Source organism: Salvelinus namaycush, chromosome 38 (genome assembly GCF_016432855.1).
Source record: "Salvelinus namaycush isolate Seneca chromosome 38, SaNama_1.0, whole genome shotgun sequence".
Lineage (NCBI taxonomy): Eukaryota > Metazoa > Chordata > Actinopteri > Salmoniformes > Salmonidae > Salvelinus > Salvelinus namaycush.
In genome coordinates this window covers 10,128,992-10,152,648 of record NC_052344.1, presented here as the reverse complement: position 1 = coordinate 10,152,648, position 23,657 = coordinate 10,128,992, and the positions used below count along the sequence as shown (strand labels likewise).

Below are 23,657 nucleotides of genomic sequence, written 5' to 3'. Positions count from 1 at the left end.
AATGTTCCTTTGTCTCTGTTTGCATTCTTATGTAATTATGTTGGCTTGGCTCTGCAGCCATATAGGTTTTAGACTGGACACTGTTCTGAGAGTTAAAATGCTTTGCACTGGCACTGCACATTGCCACACGGATGGGACATGAGGTTTCAGATGTAACTGAAAATGGCAGGTCAGATTAACATGACAATGATGACATAGAGGCCTGCCTGTCAACATGGGTTTAACTCATTAACTGATGTCACATGGGATCCCATCAGGGATTTATACTCAAGGCTTCGGCTCCCTCACCTTATACCTTTCAAGCACAACTTACACTGTTTTTAGTTTAATAAGAATGAAAACGGTTTTGTTTTATTGTTGACACAGAAATCAGTCTAAAGCTGTTTATTTACACAGACAGCCCAGTTCTGATCATTTGCTCATAATTGGGCAAAAGACTCGAATTGGGCTGCCTGTTTAAAGGCAGCCATAAAAGCAAAAAATAATTGTAGTTTTTTTTGTAGAATCTATTTCTTATCAAATAGATCCAGTAGCAATGTTGTTTTTCAGAAGTAAAAGAAAAAAATTGACATTTAGTAAATGCATTGTTTGCAAGACAAACATGAGACATGTTAATTATGCCACAGACAGAATATTTTTGGGAAGAGCCATCAGAGAGGAAAGACCACTTGGCTCAAGTTTAGTCAGACATTACATAGCTGTGCCCCTGATGAGGAAGTAAACGGGCCGGCAATTGCATTGGAGAACGTTCCTCCGTGGCTGTTTCCGAAACCAAGTTTAGATGTGGATATGATTGAGGGCAGGAGAGAATGGGGTGGGGATGTTATTTGGTGTGTGGAGAGATATATAGATAATCGGTATTATTTGTTTTTAATAAGGATAGATACAGATGGTTCAAAGGATCCAGTCAGTGGTAGGGTGGGGGCTGGGGTGTATATCCCAGGTTTCAATGTTGGAGTATGTAAGCGGTTAACTGACTATGTGTCAGTGTATGCGGCCGAGTTGATGGCCATGATTCTAGGTTTGAGATGGGCGGAGGAGATGAAACCACTCAGAGAGGTGATCTGCTCTGATTCGGCTGCAGTGTTGAGTGGTGTGAAGACAGGCAGGTCAGATAGGGGAGACTTGTTTGTGGAGATGATGGTGCTGTTAATAGGATTGCAGAGGATGGGAGTGGTGGTAAGCTTTTGCTGGGTTACCGCCAATGTGGGTGTGGTGGCTAAATGAGATGGTCGATGTGGTGGATAAGAGTGCTGTGAGGAGAGCGGGGGTAGATATTCAGGTCCCGCTGGGCTGCAGGGAAGTTAAATCCTTGATCCGGGCAAAAGGGCTTGATTTTTGGCAAATGTAGCGGGATGCTAGTGGGTAATGGGAGGCAATTTTATCTTGTGCATGGGTCAGTAAAGGAAGAGGTGGAGAGAGAGGATTTAGGTGAGAGGATGATGTGTGGCGTAGACTACCGTCTGGGCACACGGATTTGAATGCCACGTTGTGGATGATAGGGAGACATGGAACAGGCCTGTGTGAGTGTTTAGTGGAGCAAACAGTGGAGCATGTGTTGATATTTTGTGAATTGTATGACGTAGATAGGGAGAGATTATGTGAAATGGTTAGAGAGGCTGGACGGGGTTGGGGTATGAGTGGTGTAGTGAGGGGAGGAAAGTGGTGTCTAGGGTTCTATGTTACTTTCTTAAAGGAACAGGACTAATGAAGCTAATTTTATGTAGTTAGGCTGTGACTGTCCTCACACTCCAGAACAATAAGTGGCGCTGTATGCGCCGTAAAAGTTGGGTGTGATCCGCCAACCCAATCCCAAAGAAGAGGAACTAAGCAGATGAGCGTGCCGAAAGTTATTGTAAAACAAGAGGAATGACAGTTGACATGAAATTAATCATGTAATAAGGTTAGTTTTTGTTCACGTTGTGACAACAAAAACAAGAAATCTTTGCGTATATGCTGCAGTTAACGTTAGCAGCAAACCAACGTCGCATGAAGGCGATCTAGCTGGCTAGCTGATGTAGCTAGCTAATGTTTGCCAATAAATATTGGCTATGGTGGGTTCATTTGACGAAATATATGTTTGTAGACATTATGTACGACTAGCTAGTTATTTCATGACAACTATGGACCCGAGGCACAAAGAAATACTCAGGAAACACCGGCTGGACCTGTCCAATCAAATTTTAATTGATGACACCATAGTTCAATTCCTGTACCAGGAGAACATTTTAACAGAGAGCCAGGTGGACGAGATTCAGTCCCAAATAGGCAACAAGAAGAAGACGTTGAGACTGCTGGATATCCTTCCCACCCGAGGTCCGCGGGCGTTTGGTACATTTCTGAATTCCCTGGAGGAAGAGTTTCCTTGGGTGAGAGACGAGCTACTCCAGAACTTGGAGCAACCCAACGTACCTGGGCAAAGTCCAACAGGTGAGACTGTTGCCAGGTGTTTGACGTCAAACTAACGTTAGGCTAGATTTTCAATGGCCATTTATTAGTACAGACAAAATACCATAGAAATATAATAGGTAGCTAGAACCAACCAACATAGTTCAAACCAGTGCTGGGCTTGGACTGATGGGTGCTGGTACTTATTTTTGAGTGCAGGTACTGTTTATGTTTAGGTGAACTCTGCAATACTTTTATGCTAATATTCTATAAGACGTGCAGGAACTCCAGTAGTAGAACATTTGAGGCTTCTGCCCAAGTCAAGCACTAGTAACCATAGAAATATAATTACTATAAAGAATTTAACAATATTAATGTATTATCTTTTGTAAAGCACTTTTTACTATACACTTTTAGATTATTCTTGTATAAAATAAATAAACTTGATAATATAAAGAACAGAAATGTTAAAATAAAATATAACCATATCATGAAAGCAACAATTAGATAGGAGGAAGGGTAAGCCAGCCCATAGAGATTAGTCTTAAAGGCCTGCTTTGAATTCCCCAACATGTTGACCAGTCCTGAGATTGTCAGGGAGTTTCAAAGGCATAGTGTGTGGGTGGAAAGGCCCTTAATTAATTCCCATAATTCTGTGGTTCTAACATTGGTTTGCAGTTTTATGCCTATTTCCCTAAAATGTATCTGTACAATAACTGCAATATGTCATGCATAGTACACAAAAAAGTGACTCTTCTTTGCACAAACATTCCATAATACCATTCTGGTTTGGCGTCAACATGGCATCCATCCAAAATTCTAACTCTTAAAAACATAGAAATCCATTGTATTCTGAGAAACTATAGAAAATAGCTTTGAAATTGAATGTTGCTCCTAATCACATTTTATCCTTCAAATGCTTTGTAAACTGGTGTAGACTAACTAGGGCTGTGACGATAATTGAATAAAATAACCGTCAGAACTGTTTAAATAGGCCTACATTCATTTTAGGATGAAAAGAAAAACAATTATTTTCATGTAGATACATTTGACCTAATAGCAGGAGTTTTCACTAATGATTATAATAAATTGTTTAGCTAAATTAGTCTATTAAACGTTCTACATCTCCTCCTCTTTCCAACGGTCCTTTGATGTTCCAGCAGCTAATCTGTTAGATGTGCAGGGGGTGTAGAGCTCTATAGGCTATGGTATTTCAGTACATTAATATTTATTTTATCCAATGCACATTTTCATTGCTTGCTAGTAAATAAATAAATTGGTGTTCTTTTAAAAAAAAAAAAGGTTGGATTTGTCTCAGTCAAGGTTGTTCTGGATCTGAGGCCTATAATGCGCTAATGTTGTGTCAAATGGACCATGTGCCAATTCTCTCCAACCTGGCATGGTATAATTTGATACGGAATCTTTTCTTAATTTATAGACTAATCAACGCTGATCAGGCCTGGTCCTGGACGAATTGCCACCCTCCTATCTCCACAAAGTAGAATAGTAGCCTAGGCTATACAGTGTCGGCCCCCAATGCACTTTTATGGATGCCCATGTTGTTAAAACTTCTTAGGGATCAAATCCCTTTAGCGGGATCGATTTGACAACATCCGGTGAAATGGCAGAGCGCCAAATTACTATAATTATTATACAAAATACTATAAATATTTAACTTTCATGAAATCACAAGTGTAATACATAAAAATAAAGCTTAACTACTTGTTAATCCAGCCACCATGTCAGATTTCAAAAAGACTTTACGGCGAAAGCAAACCATGCGATTATCTGGACAGCGCACCATCATACAAATGCATGACAAACATTTTTCAACTAGGGAGGTGCGGCACGAAAGTCAGAAATAACGATATAATTCATGCCTTACCTTTGAAGATCTTCTGTTGGCACTCCAATGTCCCAGAAACAACACAAATGGTCCTTTTGTTTGATATTTGCTTCTTTATATCCCCAAAGTGTCCATTTATTTGGCGTGTTTGATTCAGAAAAACGCCGGTTCCAACTTGCCCAACATGACTGCAAATTATCTAAGTTACCTGTAAACTTGGTCCAAACATTTCAAACAACTTTCCTAATCCAACTTTAGGTATCCTAAAACGTTAATAATCGATAAAATTTAAGACGGAATATACTGTGTTCAATAGCGGATAAAATCAAAGTGGAGAGCTTTTAAGTCACCGCCACTAATAAATTGAGCTTCTCAGTCTTTTTTCTTTTTTTACATACATTCACATTTTTAATAGTTCCTCACAGTATTTGAAAAATCTTTCCAAACACTCTCCCCCTTGATAATCATTGTCGCTGATAAATAGGCTATGGTCGTTGATTTGTTTCTATTTTAATGATGGTCAATTTCCACTTCATACAATAGCGTAGCTTGTCCCCTTCATATTTTCCTTGTCAATTCATTATCTTATAGCCTACTTTCAGAAAGCCTAAGGCAGGCCTACTGTAGTTTTATTAAATTTTTTACACGTTTTAAGGAAATTAGTAATATTTGCTCTTGTCTGGCATATGCTGTTGTCTTTTATTGACGGGTGCTTTTACAGGGATGTGCATGTGAGAGTTCACTGACTCCTATAGGCCTATATGTCCATTCAGAAAGTAGCCTGTCTGGACTCCAGCTCTTTAATATAGGCCTATAGAGTGGCACAGCGGTCTAAGGCACTGCATCTCAGTGCTAGAGACGACAGTACATACACCCTGGTTCGATTCCAGGTTTTATAATCGGCCGTGATTGGGTGTCCCATAGGCGGCAAACACTTGTCCCAGTGTCGTCCGGATTTGGCCGGTGTAGTCCGTCAATGTAAATAAGAATTTATTAATTGACTTACCTAGTTTAAATAAAAGTTACATTTAAAAATGTAAATAACAATCAAATGCTCCTGTCATGATTTTAATCTTGTAAAAATCAGATTTTCAGTAGCTTAGGCTATATTATTTCTCTCATTACGGCGTCCTCTTTGAAGAACATATGCCAATGCCACGACCTTCGAATGACCACAGGATCAGGGTTTGTGACATTATGCTAATAGTTCTGCAGAAGTGGGAGAGAATCCATCAGACTTGGTTTGAATGAAATAGGACTGTGTTAAAAAAAAAAAAATGATTTGCAGAAAAGTTGACACGGTAAATGCGACATCCTCTCCAACCTGGCATTTCTTAATTTGTTGATTAATATTTATACGTAATAACATGAATGATAATAACGAAGTGTAATGGCTTGTTTCAATAGGTTTTATTAAGACACATATCCATGTAAACAAGTGTGCAAACAGAATTGTGATCTCCCTTTTTTGAAACCCCCCTCATGAACTGTTATGACGATGTACAGTCGTGGCCAAAAGTTTTGAGAATGACACAAATATAAATTTTCACAAAGTCTGCTGCCTCAGTGTCTTTAGATATTTTTGTCAGATGTTACTATGGAATACTGAAGTATAACTACAAGCATTTCATAAGTGTCAACGGCTTTTATTGACAATTACATGAAGTTGATGCAAAGAGTCAATATTTGCAGTGTTAACCCTTCTTTTTCAAGACCTCTGCAATCCGCCCTGGCATGCTGTCAATTAACTTCTGGGCCACATCCTGACTGATGGCAGCCCGTTCTTGCATAATCAATGCTTGGAGTTTGTCAGAATTTGTGGGTTTTTGTTTGACCACCTGCCTCTTGAGGATTGCCCACAAGTTCTCAATGGGATTAAGGTCTGGGGAGTTTCCTGGCCATGGACCCAAAATATTGATGTTTTGTTACCCGAGCCACTTAGTTATCACTATTCCCTTATGGCAAGGCGCTCCATCATGCTGGACAAGGCATTTTTCGTCACCAAACTGTTCCTGGATGGTTGGGAGAAGTTGCTCTCGGAGGATGTGTTGGTACCATTCTTTATTCATGGCTGTGTTCTTAGGCAAAATTGTGAGTGAGCCCACTCCCTTGGCTGAGAAGCAACCCCACACATGAATGGTCTCAGGATGCTTTACTGTTGGCATGACACAGGACTGATGGTAGCGCCACCTTGTCTTCAACTGACAAGCTTTTTTCCAGATGCACCAAACAATCGGAAAGGGGATTCATCAGAGAAATTGACTTTACCCCAGTCCTCAGCAGTCCAATCCCTGTACCTTTTGCAGAATATCAGTCTGTCCCTGATGTTTTTCCTGGAGAGAAGTGGCTTCTTTCCTGCCCTTCTTGACACCAGGCCTTCCTCCAAAAGTCTTCGCCTCACTGTGCGTGCAGATGCACTCAAACCTGCCTGCTGCCATTCCTGAGCAAGCTCTGTACTGGTGGTGCCCCGATCCCGCAGCTGAATTAACTTTAGGAGACGGTCCTGGCACTTGCTGGACTTTCTTGGGTGCCCTAAAGCCTTCTTCACAACAATTGAACCGCTCTCCTTGAAGTTCTTGATGATTCGATAAATGGTTGATTTAGGTGCAATCTTACTGGCAGCAATATCCTTGTCTGTGAAAACCTTTTTGTGCAAAGCAATGATGACGGCACGTGTTTCCTTGCAGGTAACCATGGCTGACAGAGGAAGAACAATGATTCCAAGCACCACCCACCTTTTGAAGCTTCCAGTCTGTTATTCGAACTCAATCAGCATGACAGAGTGATCTCCAGCCTTGTCCTCGTCAACACTCACACCTGTGTTAACGAGAGAATCACTGACATGATGTCAGCTGGCCCTTTTGTGGCAGGGCTGAAATGCAGTGGAAATGTTTTTTGTGGATTCAGTTCATGGGCATGGCAAAGAGGGACTTTGCAATTAATTGCAATTCATCTGATCACTCATAACATTCTGGAGTATATGCAAATTGCCATCATACAAACTGAGGCAGCAGACTTTGTGAAAATTAATATTTGTGTCATTCTCAACTATTGGCCACGACTGTACATTGGCCTGGACAATTACCTTAACCTCAAATTCCAAGACTGTCACGGCCCAATGACTAATAATGAAATGCTTAGTTCTACTCAACAATGCAGATATATGCATTAACTCAGCAAAAAAAGAAACTTCCTCTCACTGTCAACTACGTTTATTTTCAGAAAACTGTCTGAGCACTGATGGAGGGATTGTGCGTTCCTGGTGTAACTCGGGCAGTTGTTGTTGCCATCCTGTACCTGTCCCACAGGTGTAATGTTAGGATGTACCAATCCTGTGCAGGTGTTACACGTGATCTGCCACTGCGAGGACGATCAGCTGTCCGTCCTGTAGCACTGTCTTAAGCGTCTCACAGTACGGACATTGCAATTTATTGCTGCAGTCCTCATGCCTCCTTGCAGCATGGATAAGGCACGTTCACACAGATTAGCAGGGACCCTAGGCATCTTTCTTTTGGTGTTTTTCAGTCAGTAGAAAGGGATCTTTAGTGTCCTAAGTTTTCATAACTGTGACCCTAATTGCCTACCGTCTGTAAGCTGTTAATGTCTTAACGACCGTTCCACAGTTGCATATTCATTAATTGTTTATGGGTCATTGAACAAGCATGGGAAACAGTGTTTAAACCCTTTACAATGAAGATCTGTGAAGTTATTTGGATTTTTACTAATTAACTTTGAAAGACAGGGTCCTGAAAAAGGGACGTTTCTTTTTTGCTGAGTTTATAACTATACAGAACAAAATTATAAATGCAACATGTAAAGTGTTGGTTCAATGTTTCATGAGCTGAAATTAAAGATCCCAGAAATTCTCCATGCGCACAAAAAGCTTATTTCTCTAAAATATTGTGCACAAACTTGTTTACTGTTAGTGAGCATTTCTCCTTTGCCAAGATAATCCATCCACCTGACAGGTGTGACATCATGAAGTTGAATAAACAGCATGATCGTTACACCGGTGCACCTTGTGCTGGAGACAGTAAAAGGCCACTCTAAAATGTGCAGTTTTGTCACACAATACATTGCCACAGATGTCTTAAGTTTTGAGGGAGTGTGAAATTGGCACCCTGACTGCAAGAATCTCCAGAGCTGTGGCCAGAATTTTATGTCAATTTCTCTACCATAAGCTGCTTCCAACGTTGTTTTAGAGAATTTCGCAGTACGTTCAACCGGCCTTACAACCGCAGACTCCCAAGTGGGTGGGCTGCGGCCCTGCCTGGTCATGTGAAATCCATAGATTAGGGCCTAATGAATTTATTTCAATTGACTGATTTCCTTGTATGAACTGTAACTTAGTAAAATTGTTGAAATTGTTGCATGTTGCGTTTATTTTTGTTCAGTGTAGTAATAAAGTGACAGATAATAAAGGGCCATACGCAGTGCAGGTCAAAAAGGGGAATGAAATAATAATATACATATTTACAACTGTAACAATGATAAATGTCTGAAGGGGGGTAGAATATCCATAGGGGGAGCAGCAGGTGGGTAGAAGGTCCATAGGGGGAGCAGCAGGGGGTAGGATGTCCATAGGGGGAGCAGCAGGTGGGTAGAAGGTCCATAGGGGGAGCAGCAGGTGGGTAGAAGGTCCATAGGGGGAGCAGCAGGTGGGTAGAAGGTCCATAGGGGGAGCAGCAGGGGGTAGAAGGTCCATAGGGGGAGCAGCAGGTGGGTAGAAGGTCCATAGGGGGGAGCAGCAGGTGGGTAGAAGGTCCATAGGGGGGAGCAGCAGGTGGGTAGAAGGTCCATAGGGGGGAGCAGCAGGTGGGTAGAAGGTCCATAGGGGGGAGCAGCAGGTGGGTAGAAGGTCCATAGGGGGGAGCAGCAGGTGGGTAGAAGGTCCATAGGGGGGAGCAGCAGGTGGGTAGAAGGTCCATAGGGGGGAGCAGCAGGTGGGTAGAAGGTCCATAGGGGGGAGCAGCAGGTGGGTAGAAGGTCCGTGGGGGGAGCAGCAGGTGGGTAGAAGGTCCGTGGGGGGAGCAGCAGGTGGGTAGAAGGTCCATAGGGGGGAGCAGCAGGTGGGTAGAAGGTCCGTGGGGGGAGCAGCAGGTGGGTAGAAGGTCCGTGGGGGGAGCAGCAGGTGGGTAGAAGGTCCGTGGGGGGAGCAGCAGGTGGGTAGAAGGTCCGTGGGGGGAGCAGCAGGTGGGTAGAAGGTCCGTGGGGGGAGCAGCAGGTGGGTAGAAGGTCCGTGGGGGGAGCAGCAGGTGGGTAGAAGGTCCGTGGGGGGAGCAGCAGGTGGGTAGAAGGTCCGTGGGGGGAGCAGCAGGTGGGTAGAAGGTCCGTGGGGGGAGCAGCAGGTGGGTAGAAGGTCCGTGGGGGGAGCAGCAGGTGGGTAGAAGGTCCGTGGGGGGAGCAGCAGGTGGGTAGAAGGTCCGTGGGGGGAGCAGCAGGTGGGTAGAAGGTCCGTGGGGGGAGCAGCAGGTGGGTAGAAGGTCCGTGGGGGGAGCAGCAGGTGGGTAGAAGGTCCGTGGGGGGAGCAGCAGGTGGGTAGAAGGTCCGTGGGGGGAGCAGCAGGTGGGTAGAAGGTCCGTGGGGGGAGCAGCAGGTGGGTAGAAGGTCCGTGGGGGGAGCAGCAGGTGGGTAGAAGGTCCGTGGGGGGAGCAGCAGGTGGGTAGAAGGTCCGTGGGGGGAGCAGCAGGTGGGTAGAAGGTCCGTGGGGGGAGCAGCAGGTGGGTAGAAGGTCCGTGGGGGGAGCAGCAGGTGGGTAGAAGGTCCGTGGGGGAGCAGCAGGTGGGTAGAAGGTCCGTGGGGGGAGCAGCAGGTGGGTAGAAGGTCCGTGGGGGGAGCAGCAGGTGGGTAGAAGGTCCGTGGGGGGAGCAGCAGGTGGGTAGAAGGTCCGTGGGGGGAGCAGCAGGTGGGTAGAAGGTCCGTGGGGGGAGCAGCAGGTGGGTAGAAGGTCCGTGGGGGGAGCAGCAGGTGGGTAGAAGGTCCGTGGGGGGAGCAGCAGGTGGGTAGAAGGTCCATGGGGGGAGCAGCAGGTGGGTAGAAGGTCCATGGGGGGAGCAGCAGGTGGGTAGAAGGTCCATGGGGGGAGCAGCAGGTGGGTAGAAGGTCCATGGGGGGAGCAGCAGGTGGGTAGAAGGTCCATGGGGGGAGCAGCAGGTGGGTAGAAGGTCCATGGGGGGAGCAGCAGGTGGGTAGAAGGTCCATGGGGGGAGCAGCAGGTGGGTAGAAGGTCCATGGGGGGAGCAGCAGGTGGGTAGAAGGTCCATGGGGGGAGCAGCAGGTGGGTAGAAGGTCCATGGGGGGAGCAGCAGGTGGGTAGAAGGTCCATGGGGGGAGCAGCAGGTGGGTAGAAGGTCCATGGGGGGAGCAGCAGGTGGGTAGAAGGTCCATGGGGGGAGCAGCAGGTGGGTAGAAGGTCCATGGGGGGAGCAGCAGGTGGGTAGAAGGTCCATGGGGGGAGCAGCAGGTGGGTAGAAGGTCCATGGGGGGAGCAGCAGGTGGGTAGAAGGTCCATGGGGGGAGCAGCAGGTGGGTAGAAGGTCCATGGGGGGAGCAGCAGGTGGGTAGAAGGTCCATGGGGGGAGCAGCAGGTGGGTAGAAGGTCCATGGGGGGAGCAGCAGGTGGGTAGAAGGTCCATGGGGGGAGCAGCAGGTGGGTAGAAGGTCCATGGGGGGAGCAGCAGGTGGGTAGAAGGTCCATGGGGGGAGCAGCAGGTGGGTAGAAGGTCCATGGGGGGAGCAGCAGGTGGGTAGAAGGTCCATGGGGGGAGCAGCAGGTGGGTAGAAGGTCCATGGGGGGAGCAGCAGGTGGGTAGAAGGTCCATGGGGGGAGCAGCAGGTGGGTAGAAGGTCCATGGGGGGAGCAGCAGGTGGGTAGAAGGTCCATGGGGGGAGCAGCAGGTGGGTAGAAGGTCCATGGGGGGAGCAGCAGGTGGGTAGAAGGTCCATGGGGGGAGCAGCAGGTGGGTAGAAGGTCCATGGGGGGAGCAGCAGGTGGGTAGAAGGTCCATGGGGGGAGCAGCAGGTGGGTAGAAGGTCCATGGGGGGAGCAGCAGGTGGGTAGAAGGTCCATGGGGGGAGCAGCAGGTGGGTAGAAGGTCCATGGGGGGAGCAGCAGGTGGGTAGAAGGTCCATGGGGGGAGCAGCAGGTGGGTAGAAGGTCCATGGGGGGAGCAGCAGGTGGGTAGAAGGTCCATGGGGGGAGCAGCAGGTGGGTAGAAGGTCCATGGGGGGAGCAGCAGGTGGGTAGAAGGTCCATGGGGGGAGCAGCAGGTGGGTAGAAGGTCCATGGGGGGAGCAGCAGGTGGGTAGAAGGTCCATGGGGGGAGCAGCAGGTGGGTAGAAGGTCCATGGGGGGAGCAGCAGGTGGGTAGAAGGTCCATGGGGGGAGCAGCAGGTGGGTAGAAGGTCCATGGGGGGAGCAGCAGGTGGGTAGAAGGTCCATGGGGGGAGCAGCAGGTGGGTAGAAGGTCCATGGGGGGAGCAGCAGGTGGGTAGAAGGTCCATGGGGGGAGCAGCAGGTGGGTAGAAGGTCCATGGGGGGAGCAGCAGGTGGGTAGAAGGTCCATGGGGGGAGCAGCAGGTGGGTAGAAGGTCCATGGGGGGAGCAGCAGGTGGGTAGAAGGTCCATGGGGGGAGCAGCAGGTGGGTAGAAGGTCCATGGGGGGAGCAGCAGGTGGGTAGAAGGTCCATGGGGGGAGCAGCAGGTGGGTAGAAGGTCCATGGGGGGAGCAGCAGGTGGGTAGAAGGTCCATGGGGGGAGCAGCAGGTGGGTAGAAGGTCCATGGGGGGAGCAGCAGGTGGGTAGGATGTCCATAGGGGGAGCAGCAGGTGGGTAGAAGGTCCATGGGGGGAGCAGCAGGTGGGTAGAAGGTCCATGGGGGGAGCAGCAGGGGGTAGAAGGTCCATAGGGGGGGAGCAGCAGGGGGTAGAAGGTCCATAGGGGGGGAGCAGCAGGTGGGTAGAAGGTCCATAGGGGGGAGCAGCAGGTGGGTAGAAGGTCCATAGGGGGGAGCAGCAGGTGGGTAGAAGGTCCATAGGGGGGAGCAGCAGGTGGGTAGAAGGTCCATAGGGGGGAGCAGCAGGTGGGTAGAAGGTCCATAGGGGGGAGCAGCAGGTGGGTAGAAGGTCCATAGGGGGGAGCAGCAGGTGGGTAGAAGGTCCATAGGGGGGAGCAGCAGGTGGGTAGAAGGTCCATAGGGGGGAGCAGCAGGTGGGTAGAAGGTCCATAGGGGGGAGCAGCAGGTGGGTAGAAGGTCCATAGGGGGGAGCAGCAGGTGGGTAGAAGGTCCATAGGGGGGAGCAGCAGGTGGGTAGAAGGTCCATAGGGGGGAGCAGCAGGTGGGTAGAAGGTCCATAGGGGGGAGCAGCAGGTGGGTAGAAGGTCCATAGGGGGGAGCAGCAGGTGGGTAGAAGGTCCATAGGGGGGAGCAGCAGGTGGGTAGAAGGTCCATGGGGGGAGCAGCAGGTGGGTAGAAGGTCCATAGGGGGGAGCAGCAGGTGGGTAGAAGGTCCATAGGGGGGAGCAGCAGGTGGGTAGAAGGTCCATGGGGGGAGCAGCAGGTGGGTAGAAGGTCCATGGGGGGAGCAGCCCTGTCCATGTGAATGGGGGTGTGCTCGGTAGTCCACAATCAGCTCCTTTGTCTTGCTGATGTTGAGGGATCTCCTGTGACCTCCCTATAGGCTGTCTCATCATCGTCGGTGATCAGGCCTACCACCGTGTCGTAGGCAAATTTAATGATGGTTTTGGAGTCGTGCACGGCCACGTAGTTGTGGGTGAACAGAGTACAGGAGGGGACTAAGCACCCACCCCTGTGGGGCCCCCCCATGTTGAGGGTCAGTGTGGCGGCTGTATTGTTGCCTACCCTCACCACCTGGGGGCGGCTTGTCAGGAAGTCCAGGATCTAGTTGCAGAGGAAGGTGTCCAGTTCCAGGGTCCTTAGCTTCATGATGAGCTTTGAGGGTACTATGGTGTTGAACGCTGAGATGGAGTCAATGAACAGCATTCTCACAGGTGTTTCTCTTGTCCAGGTGGGAAAGGGCAGTGTGGAGTGCGATAGAGATTGCATCATCTGTGGATCTGTTGGGGCGGTATGCAAATTGGAGTGGGTACAGTGTATCTGGGATGATGTTGTGTGCCATGACCACTCTTTCAAAGCATTTCATGGCTCTAGATGTGAGTGATATGGTGCTATAGTCATTTAGACAGGTTACCTTGGCATTATTGGGCACAGGGACTATGGTGGTCTGCTTGAAATGTAGGTATTACAGACTGGGTCAGGGATAGGTTGAAAAATGTAAGTGAGGACATTTGCCAGCTGGTCAGTGCATGCTATGAGAATGCGTCCTAGTAATTCTTCTGGCCCTGCCGCCTTGTGAATGTTAACCCATTTAAATGTCTTACTCACGTCGACCACGGAGAGCGTGATCTCAGTCATCCGGAACGGCTGGTGCTCTCATGCATGGTTCAGTGTTGCTTGTCTCGATGCAAGCATAGAAGGCATTTAGCTTGTCTGGTAGGCTTGTGTCACTGGGCAGCTCGCGGGTGAGTTTCCATTTGTAATCTGTGATAGTTTGCAAGGCCTGCAACATCTGACAAGCATCAGAGCCCGTGTAGTAGAATTCAATCTTAGTCCTGTGTTGACGCTTTGCCTGTTTGATGGTTCGTTGGAGGGCGTAACGGAATTTCTTGTAAGCGTCCAGATTTGTGTCCTCCTTGAAAGCGGCAGCTCTAGCCTTTAGCTCAGTGCGGATGTTGCCTGTAATCCATGGTTTCTGGTTCGATATGGACATATGGTCATGACCCCCTCATGACCATATGTCCATATCGAACCAGAAGCCATGGATTACAGGCAACATCCGCACTGAGCTAAAGGCTAGAGCTGCCGCTTTCAAGGAGGACACAAATCTGGACGCTTACAAGAAACGTTGTCGTTGTCGATGCACTTATTAATGAAGCTAGTGACTGCTGTGATAAACTCCTCAATGCTATCAGATAAATCCTGGAACATATTCCAGGCTGTGCTAGAAAAACATTCCTGTAGCTTAGCATCCGCTTCATCTGACCACTTCCGTATTGAGCATGTCACTGGTACTTAGTTTGAGTTTTTGGTTGTAAACAGGAATTAGGAGCATAGTTATAGTCAAATTTGCCAAATGGATAGCTTTGTTTGTGTTTCTGTGTGTAGATTAAAGGTGGTCTAGAGTTTGTTTTTTTTGTGTGTTTTTTTTCTCGCCTCTAGTTGCAAAGGTGACCGGCTGGTAGAAATTAGGTAAGATGGATTTCAGTTTTCACTGGTGACTAGGAGCGCCGCCTCTGGATGAGCATTATCTTGTTTGCTTATGGCCCTATACAGCTCGTTGAGTGTAGTCTTAGTGCCAGCATCGGCTTGTGGTGGTAAAATGATAGCTAGGAAAAATAGATAAACTCTCTTTGTAAATAGTATGTTCTACAGCTTATCATGAAGTATTCTAACTCAGGCGAGCAGAACCTCGAGACTTCCACTAATTGGAATCCTGCGTGACACCACATTTCTTCTATTATAAACGCGATAGACAGCACAGGCACAATTGCAACACATTAAATGACGCTTATAGAGTGGACTACTCTGTTCTAAAGCCATCCTAGATTGTCCACATGGCAACAGCATTACAACCTTAAAAGGTTGGCGCCAGAAATACGGCACAAACATCGTCTTTGGCACTTGATCAAGACGTGTAAACATCTCATTCTGGTGGATGTTTACTCTAGCTCTGTTTTGTTAAATCGATCCTCATGTTTTTCTCTTGCATGCAACTTTTTGTGAATAAAAGGTCAGTAAACTCACTATAAAACCATCCTGGAGGTCACTGGCATCCGTGTCCTTATCTGAAGGCCACTAATACCAAAACGCCATGGTTTCATTCATTAAAATGTTTTTTTAAAATGTATGGTAGTTGGTATCACCAACTATTCATGATTTATTTAAAAAATCCCAAATTCTATTTAATGGAATTTAACTACGTGGTTTCCAGTAGCAGCTAGCTACTGCCAAGAATGACGTTAGTATGTTAGTTGACTGTGTTGTAATGCCTGCAGACTAGTGACCCAATCAGTAATGAGGATCAGAGGACTGAGGGCCACTACTACTTTTGTATAGGGCTGGGTGACATCTAATTAATTAAAATTAATGTTTTAGCGCAATGTTTCAATTGTGTCACAAGAATCTATGTTTGTTTTTGAGTTTTCTGTGTCTTTTTGGTCTAGTCTCCTTTGCTCCTTCTGTGCTGTGTGCACTGTGTACCTTCCCACTCTCACAGACACCAAGCCCCTGCCACTTGCAACAAATGCGAAAGATAACTAATTCCTCTCTCACGACATGCAGTTTAAACTCGCTATAAGCATTTGAGGTTTGGTCCAACAGAATCGGTCATATTGACACCGAAACGCTCAGACATTATTTTACTGTAATAGATGACCTTTCTAACAATACCTTTTTTATGTCTCAACTACCAAAATGTAGAACAGAGCAGAACCTACTAAAATGAGAATATCAATGAGCATGTTTTGGGAAATGTATGCTCAGTTTCTGCCGCGTGTGGTATTGTGGTACCATGTACCGCTAGGAGCTTTTTAGCCACATACTTTTGTGTGCTAGCTGTCTAGTGTATGTGTTTTTATGAATGTGCAATGAGCAAAATACACATAAGGAATTGGCAACTCATTCTCATTCTGAGAAATAAGTATGTTCTTATCCCGGTAAGACACTTGATTTCAACATCTAAACAAAATGAACAGGCTGTTGTTCAAACAGTTGGAGACGGACCAGAGGGTGTGTTCATAACAGTTCAACTGTTCTACCTTGTTAGCAAGCAAACATATCCAAGTTGCCTAGACTTGAAATATGAAGCACATGGGCTTGTGCTTGGGAGAGTGTTACTTTTCTATAATGCCTGCTACAATAAATGTATTAGTGGATGTGCAGGGTTCTGGTTAAATTTGTTACAAAAAATTGCATTTTCATGAAAGTCAGAAAAATAAGCAGGTTAAAATATTAAAATGATTAGTGGGTCTTATGGTTGTGGAAGGCTTATAGTTAGCCTAGGTATACTTTCACAACCACTGAATTAATTTGATTATTCCTGACAGTTTGAAATAGTGTTTTTATCTTTAATTGTGCATCAAAGCTTATTTAGCGAAAACGTCGACGTACACAGTAAATCGTGAATCGGCCATAATAAAATAAAAATTAAGAAGATTTTTTGGGCCATATCGCCCAGCTATACTTTTGTATGAATTGTTTGGACAAAACAAATGATTTGTAGCTTTTTCTTTGGCACATACTAAACATTTCGACATTTCAACATGTGATGGTGTGGAACACATGTAGGCCTAACCATATACATTATAACTGGAAGCCTTCATTTTATTTTGAATGTACAGTATCTGTGCAGAAAAGGGAAGATGGCGAGGAAAAAGTCTGTTTTTGGGACTGTCTAAGGCGTGATTGTGTCGAGTTTCTCGCAGGCCTGGTTTCCCTGAAAGCTGTTTTCATTCTCAGCGCTAGCACTGAGGTCAGGCACACACTGCATCCTCCTTTCTAGGAAAAATATTTAATCAAAGCCATTTGTCTTTTCTCTCTCTCGCCCTCCTGTGCTGACCCCCTCCCAACTTTTCAGATTGTAATAAATAGACGTGGGGGGGATGGACAGGGAGGGGGAAGAAAGAGAAAAGAAGCTGCTCAGATTTCCTAGAAGCAGCAGCACAGAGAACTGAGTGCAAGTAGAGCGTTTCAGGTGGAGGAGAGAACGAGAGCCTTCACTTTCTAAAGGCTTTTATTCTACCTGATTGAACACAGTGGGGAGAGTCTGGCGTTCTGAAAAGGATCATTTAGCCTGAAAAGGATTTCATGCATTGTATACAGGCCTCTCTCACTGAATCATTTGGCCTAATTCACATAAATGTATGGATGAGCTCTGCGTTTATCCCCAGCTTCCCCCGCTCCTGTTATGATGGCAACAGGGGACATTGGTGGGTTGCCTTGGAAACCATGATGGTATTATCTGTTTTTCAATAACCCTTACCTCGTCTCTGCTTCACTCGCTGCCCAGTACACACACACACACACACACACACACACACACACACACAGGGTTGTATTAAATAAATGTTATTGCCATCAGTGTATTTGTTTGGATCACATGCTGTCACTACCTGTTCCCTCCTGCTCCTCTGCTGATGCAGTGACACAGAAGACATGCATCCCTCTATCAGCTCTCAGGTTACCATGGTCTCTGGTCTCCACCAGTAAGGGATTCCTGTAAGCACCTGATTGGATAGATGCTGGTACTATATGTCCTCTCATCATAACTTAACATGTCGTTAGAGCAGAAGTGGGCAATTCCAGTCCTCGAGGGCCTGATTGGTGTCACCGTTCTGCCCCAGCTAACACACCTGACTCCAATCACCTAATCATGATCTTCAGTTTAGAATGCATTTTGATGAATCAGCTGTGTCTGCTAGGGATGGAGAAAAAGTGTGACACCAATCAGGGTTGCCCACCCCTGCATTATAGCTTTACCTCTTCCTGCACTGCCTGCTAAGAGCCAATGCTGTGTAGGTTCTCTCTTACACAGAACAGTGTGTGACAGGAGAATTAGACTAGCTGTCTACCAGGGTTTCCATTAGGACAATTTGGTGCCGGACAACCTGACCGGCAAGATTTTTAATTTACCGGACATTTGAGAAATTTACCGCACGTCCCATAAATTTACCGGACATCCATATGTATTGGGGGCGTAATGCATTAGGGCGTTCAGACAAGGTGCTCAACACAGTTTTTTTTTGTTTATTGTAAATCATAACAGAATAGAAATGAGCCTGTAAATAGAAATGTGCATCTTCATCTCTGCTATAAATCAAATGAATATCATTAAAAAAATTAAATAACATTTAGCCTAGAAGAACAAGTCACCTACACCGTAATTAAACACAACTTCAAAGTATAATATAACTTTCGAAAGACCTGTCTTGATGGCTATTTGCATTAACATTTTAATTAATAAATACCAAAACACAGCGGTTTTCAAATACAATCTAGGCCTCTCATTTAATTTAGCATGAACGTTTTAATTAGGCCTAATCAACAAAGTGAAGAAATTATAAAACCGGCAATCATTGAGAGCTTACTTTACAATGTTCTTGTGAAATGAGGCCCGCGCCATGCATTTATGAAAGCACTTGTTTCCAAAGCTCAAATGATCTCTCTTTTTACAGTGCTTCTGGATGATGTTAAATGTTTATTGTAATTTGAAATGTCGTGACTTGTCATGTGTGACATGCTCTTTCCATGACGTAGACTGACCAGGTGAATCCAGGTGAAAGCTATGATCCCTTATTGATATCACTTGTTAAACCCACTTCAATCAGTGTTGAAGAGGAGACCGGTTAAAGAAGTATTTTTTTAAAGCCTTGGGACAATTGAGGCATGGATTGTGTGTGTGCGCCATTCAGAGGGTAAATGGGCAAGACAAAATATGTATGTGCTTTTGAATGAGGTATGGTACGCTGATAGGTTTTTCCCCGCTCAACGGTTTACCATGTGCATCAAGAATGGTCCACCAGTCAACTTGACACAACTGTGTGAAGCATTGGAGTCAACATGGGCCAGCATCCCTGTGGAACGCCTTTGACACCTTGGTCCTAATGTTTGGTGTACTTGGCTTAATGATAACAACTGTTTCCTAATATAGGCAGTTGGCTGCCTAGTGATTGCAACTCTCTGATGTGAATAGTTGGCAACGATGTTTTGTTACCAAGTGCTACTGAATAAGGTCAACTGGAGTGCACCAATTGCGCATGATACACAACATTATTCTAGTCTATCAATCCATTCCAAATCTTCACACTGTACAGTTGAAGTCGGAAGGTTACGTACACCTCAGCCAAATGCATTTAAACTCAGTTTTTCTCAATTCCTGACATTTAATCCTAGTAAAAATTCCCCGTCTTAGGTCAGTTAGGATCACCACTTCATTTTAAGAATGTGAAATGTCAGAATAATAGTAGAGTGATTTATTTAAGCTTTTATTTCTTTCATCACATTCCCAGTGGGTCAGAAGTTTACATGCACTCAATTAGTATTTGGTAGCATTGCCTTTAAATTGATTAACTTGGGTCAAACGTTTCGTGTAGCCTTCCACAATAAGTTGGGTGAATTTTGGCCCATTCCTCCTGACAAGGCTGGTGTAACTGAGTCAGGTTTGTAGGCCTCCTTGCTCACACATGCTTTTTCAGATCCGCCCACAAATTTTCTATGGGATTGAGGTCAGGGCTTTGTGATGCCCACTCCAATACCTTGACTTTGTTGTCCTTAAGCCATTTTGCCACAACTTTGTAAGTATGCTTGGGGTCATTGTCCATTTGGAAGACCCATTTGCAACCAAGCTTTAACTTCCTGACTGATGTCTTGAGATGTTGCTTCAATATATCCACATATTTTTCCTTCCTCATGATGCCATCTATTTTGTGAAGTGCACCAGTCCCTCCTGCAGCAAGGCACCCCCACAACATGATGCTGCCACCCCCGTGCTTCACGGTTGGGATGGTGTTCTTCGGCTTGCAAGCATCCCCCCTTTTCCTCCAAACATAACAATGGTCATTATGGCCAAACAGTTCTATTTTTGTTTCATCAGACCAGAGGACATTTCTCCAAAAAGTACGATCTTTGTCCCCATGTGCAGTTGGAAACTGTAGTCTGGCTTTTTTATGGTGGTTTTGGAGCAGTGGCTTCTTCCTTGCTGAGCGGCCTTTCAGGTTATGTCGACATAGGACTTGTTTAATTGTGGATAAAGATACTTTTGTACCTGTTTCCTCCAGCATCTTTACAAGGTCCTTTGCTGCTGTTCTGGGATTCAAGATATTTGTGGAGTGGTTGAAAACAAGTTTTAATGACTCCAACCTAAGTGTATGTAAACTTCCGACTTCAACTGTACATGACGAGGGCGGAATATGATGATCTTGCCTAAGGCGGCAGCAGAACTGCTAGGTTGGGGCCGGACTAACACAATTTGCCTCAAATTTACTTGCGTTTGTGCCAAACCTTGGCCTTCTCAAAGTGAGCCACTGCTGTTGGGAAGTCAACACTGTCAAACTCCTTGAAGCAGCTTGCGATGTGCATCAGCCTCGTTACTTTGTCCTCAAGAAGGCGCCATCTTTACTCTGTTTTGGAAAAAGAATCCCCTCTCGCCGGGCATACTGGAAACGGGGATAATCAACACTATCTTCACCAATTTTTATCCAATCAGGGTACACTTAGCTGAAGTCCCCTATGAGGACCTTGTGTCTTTTGCATGAGTAAAAATAAAGCACACTCTCGACAATTTCCAAGAAGCTTGAGGATTTATTAGCCTATGAAGTATATTTTCCTTTGAAGTTAGTGTAAATGGACTGGTATTTCCATCAATTAATTAAATCCTTTGCCAAAATAATGTTTTTTTTTTTCTTGTCCCGGACAATTTGGCCAGCAACATTATCCGCTTTTCATTTTTTTTATCTGCCAAAAGCCAGCATTAACCGACTAACGGAAACCTTGCCGCCTACCTTATCATGTACAGGAGGCTATGGCTAAATGGGAGCAGATTTGAAGATGTTTGACTAAAATGTTTCTTCTCCCATTGTTAGTCACCTGTTGCCATGGTGATCAGATATGACCATCGGGAACATTATCTAATCTAGATTGTCCTTTTTATCTCCTGTGCCATTGAAAACATGTTATTATCGTACACCGATTATCAAGACGACAACCTTCACAGTGGTACAACCCTGGCCAGCAAATAGATTGTAGTGTGTTTGTAGAAGTACCCTATCTATTTGGCATGTTTAGGGCATTGTAAAGTGAGAGTTAAAAATATATTATTGCTAAGTCATTGTAGCTTGTTCTTAGAAGGACCTTATCTAGGCTATTTGGCACGTTTAGCCAGGCCATGATAACGTGAGTTTAACTGTATTCTTCATTGTAGCTTGTTCTTAGGAGCTTATCTATTTGTCTCATGGAGGGTGTAGTGTGAGTTAAAGCTGTGAACATGGAAGGCATTGTATAGTGAGAGTTAACGCTGGGGCCATAGTCTGAGGCTTCCCTGACTGGGAGTAAAGAGGTGCGGCTGTGGCCTGATAAAGAGCAGTAAATTCATGCTGGGACAGGCCGAGAGGGAGAGCGCCTTGTGCTGCTGCCTTGTTTTCCTTGGTCGTGCGTTGCCAAGGGTGGCCCCCCCCCCTCTCCTTTAGTGCCTGCTGTCTGCTTTCCAGGAATCTTGGCAGGAGGAGTGTCTTCCCGTTCAAATGGTGAAACATTAAAGTCAGAGGCCCGCTGCTCCGCTCAGTGGTAGCCAGGCGACCAATCACACGGCCAGGACTAGGGCTGTGGCGGTCATGACTTTTTTGTCAGACAGTTATTGTCCTGCAAAAGACTTCCTGTCTCAAGGTTAATTGACCGTTAGTTAACATAAACAGGTTAAGCATCTCCAGGCCTCCACACATACAAGCTGCCCTTTTAAAATGTAGATGTACCAAATTATAATAAATACATTTAATATACACCATCGCAATAAATCCATTATTTATTTTAGTCCGGTCTAAAGAGAAACTATGATTTGAAGAAAATGAATTTCAGGTGAACAGAATGAGTTGAATAAAATAGAAAGGATATTTTTCCTATTACAGACCCAGTGCGCATGAGTGGCTATGGGGTGGCAGGTAGCCTAGTGGTTAGCGCATTGGGCCAGTAACCGAAAGGTTGCTGGATCGGATCCCCGAGCTGATAAGGTAAAAGTCTGTTATTCTGCCCTTGAGCAAGGCAGTTAACCCACTTTTCCCTGGGTGCCGACGACAGTTAAGGCAGCCCCCTGCACCTTTTTGGATTTCGAATGACCCATTATCTGGGACCAGGGAAGGGGGAAAAAATCATCTGTATGCACTCAAATAGTGAATGGAGGCCCTGTGCCTTCCCGCTGGTTTGTTTTGTAGGCTACTTCTGTTTTTATAGCAGAGCATGTGCTTAATATGAGCAGCTGAGAAGTAAATATAAGAAGTGATTTCACTCCTCCTTTAGCTTTAGTCAAAAGGTCATGGCGGTGACATTACAGGTGACATTTTTACCTGGACTCGTGGATTAGCGGCGGAAAAAGCTAGCACCATTAGCCAGGAGCAAGAGGACCCCCCCCCCTCCCAGGCCCAACAAATGCCAACCTCGCGCTCTGTCGAAGACATCCTTTCTGAGCTGAGATCCCAAAGTACAGAACTCGACATCAAATTAATTAACTCTCAGCTCAGTGTGATAGGGAGCAAGGTGACAATCCTGGAAAATGCTTTGCCTGACATCAACAACAAGATAACATCAACGCGGGGCGCCTGGATGAGGCAGAGGGGCGAATCCTATCCATGGAAAACTCACTCACAGATGCCATGGAAACAATAGCATATGCTAAAAAGAAAATGGAGCATCTGGAAGAGAACAGGACCTGGAAAACAGGGCGAAGGAATAATTGTGTTCTATTAAATCTGGGCGAAAAAGAAGAGGGAAACATGCCACTGATGCGCTACCTGCCAGACAAACTTCTAGTGGCTCCACCTGTCCACCGACAGGCCCATAGAACTCGAGAGAGCTCACCGAGCCCTGAGGCCCCTACCAGCAGCCAGACAACCACCGCGCCCAATCACCATACTTTTCCTGAGATTCACCGACAAGGAACGAGTCCTACAGGCGGCAAAAATCAACACCATTACAGTGGGAAACGCCAAACTCAATTTACACCAGGACCTGTCAGCTGGAATACGCCGAGAGTTTGACGAGGTGAAGAAATGCTCCATTGACCGAGGCATCTTTTAGGGGATTCAAATACCCATCGAGCTCAGGATTCTTCACCAAGGAGCCCTGCGACACTTCAAAACGCCCGAAGAGGCAAAACGTTTTTTGAAGGACAATCCTGGTCACTGAGAAATGGACCAATGACTAAAAGCGATTACTGCTATTACTGAAGGAGGTAAGACAACATATAGCCGCCATCCAAAGACACACCCGCCCCGCTAAATGTCATTATAGCCAGCTAATTTATATTTATTTTATTTTAGCTGAGAGGGATAGGCTCCACAGCAGAACCTAGGCCTACTAACGTTTCAGTGTACTTTTATTTCCTTTTTTTTATTTTTTATTATTTGTAGTTATCATTTTCACATAGGCATCCACCAGTGATAGGTCTGTAAATGTGTCGTAAGTTGACAAACTAACGAGAAGCTCAATGTGTACATTTTATTCTTATGGCCTTATCCTGTTGATATTACGTTTTAATAAAAACAAACAACTTATCCTATAGATCCCTCTTAAGGATTTGCCCCAACATTTCTGTTTTATTTGGTCCAAACGATTAGCCCTATGTCCTTTGGGCGAGGTAT

At 45.8% G+C, this 23,657-nt stretch overlaps 1 protein-coding gene across 1 annotated transcript in view; it reads left to right on the top strand.

Annotated features, from left to right (window-relative positions):
• Positions 1–1,805: 1,805 nt before the first annotated feature.
• The window catches only part of LOC120032142 (death domain-containing protein CRADD-like), a 30,993-nt gene continuing 9,141 nt past the window's right edge, over positions 1,806–23,657 (top strand). The window contains exon 1 of the mRNA XM_038978104.1: positions 1,806–2,430. Coding sequence (XP_038834032.1) covers positions 2,052–2,430 — 379 coding nt within the window. The 5' untranslated portion in view covers positions 1,806–2,051. The remainder of the gene's footprint in view (positions 2,431–23,657) is intronic.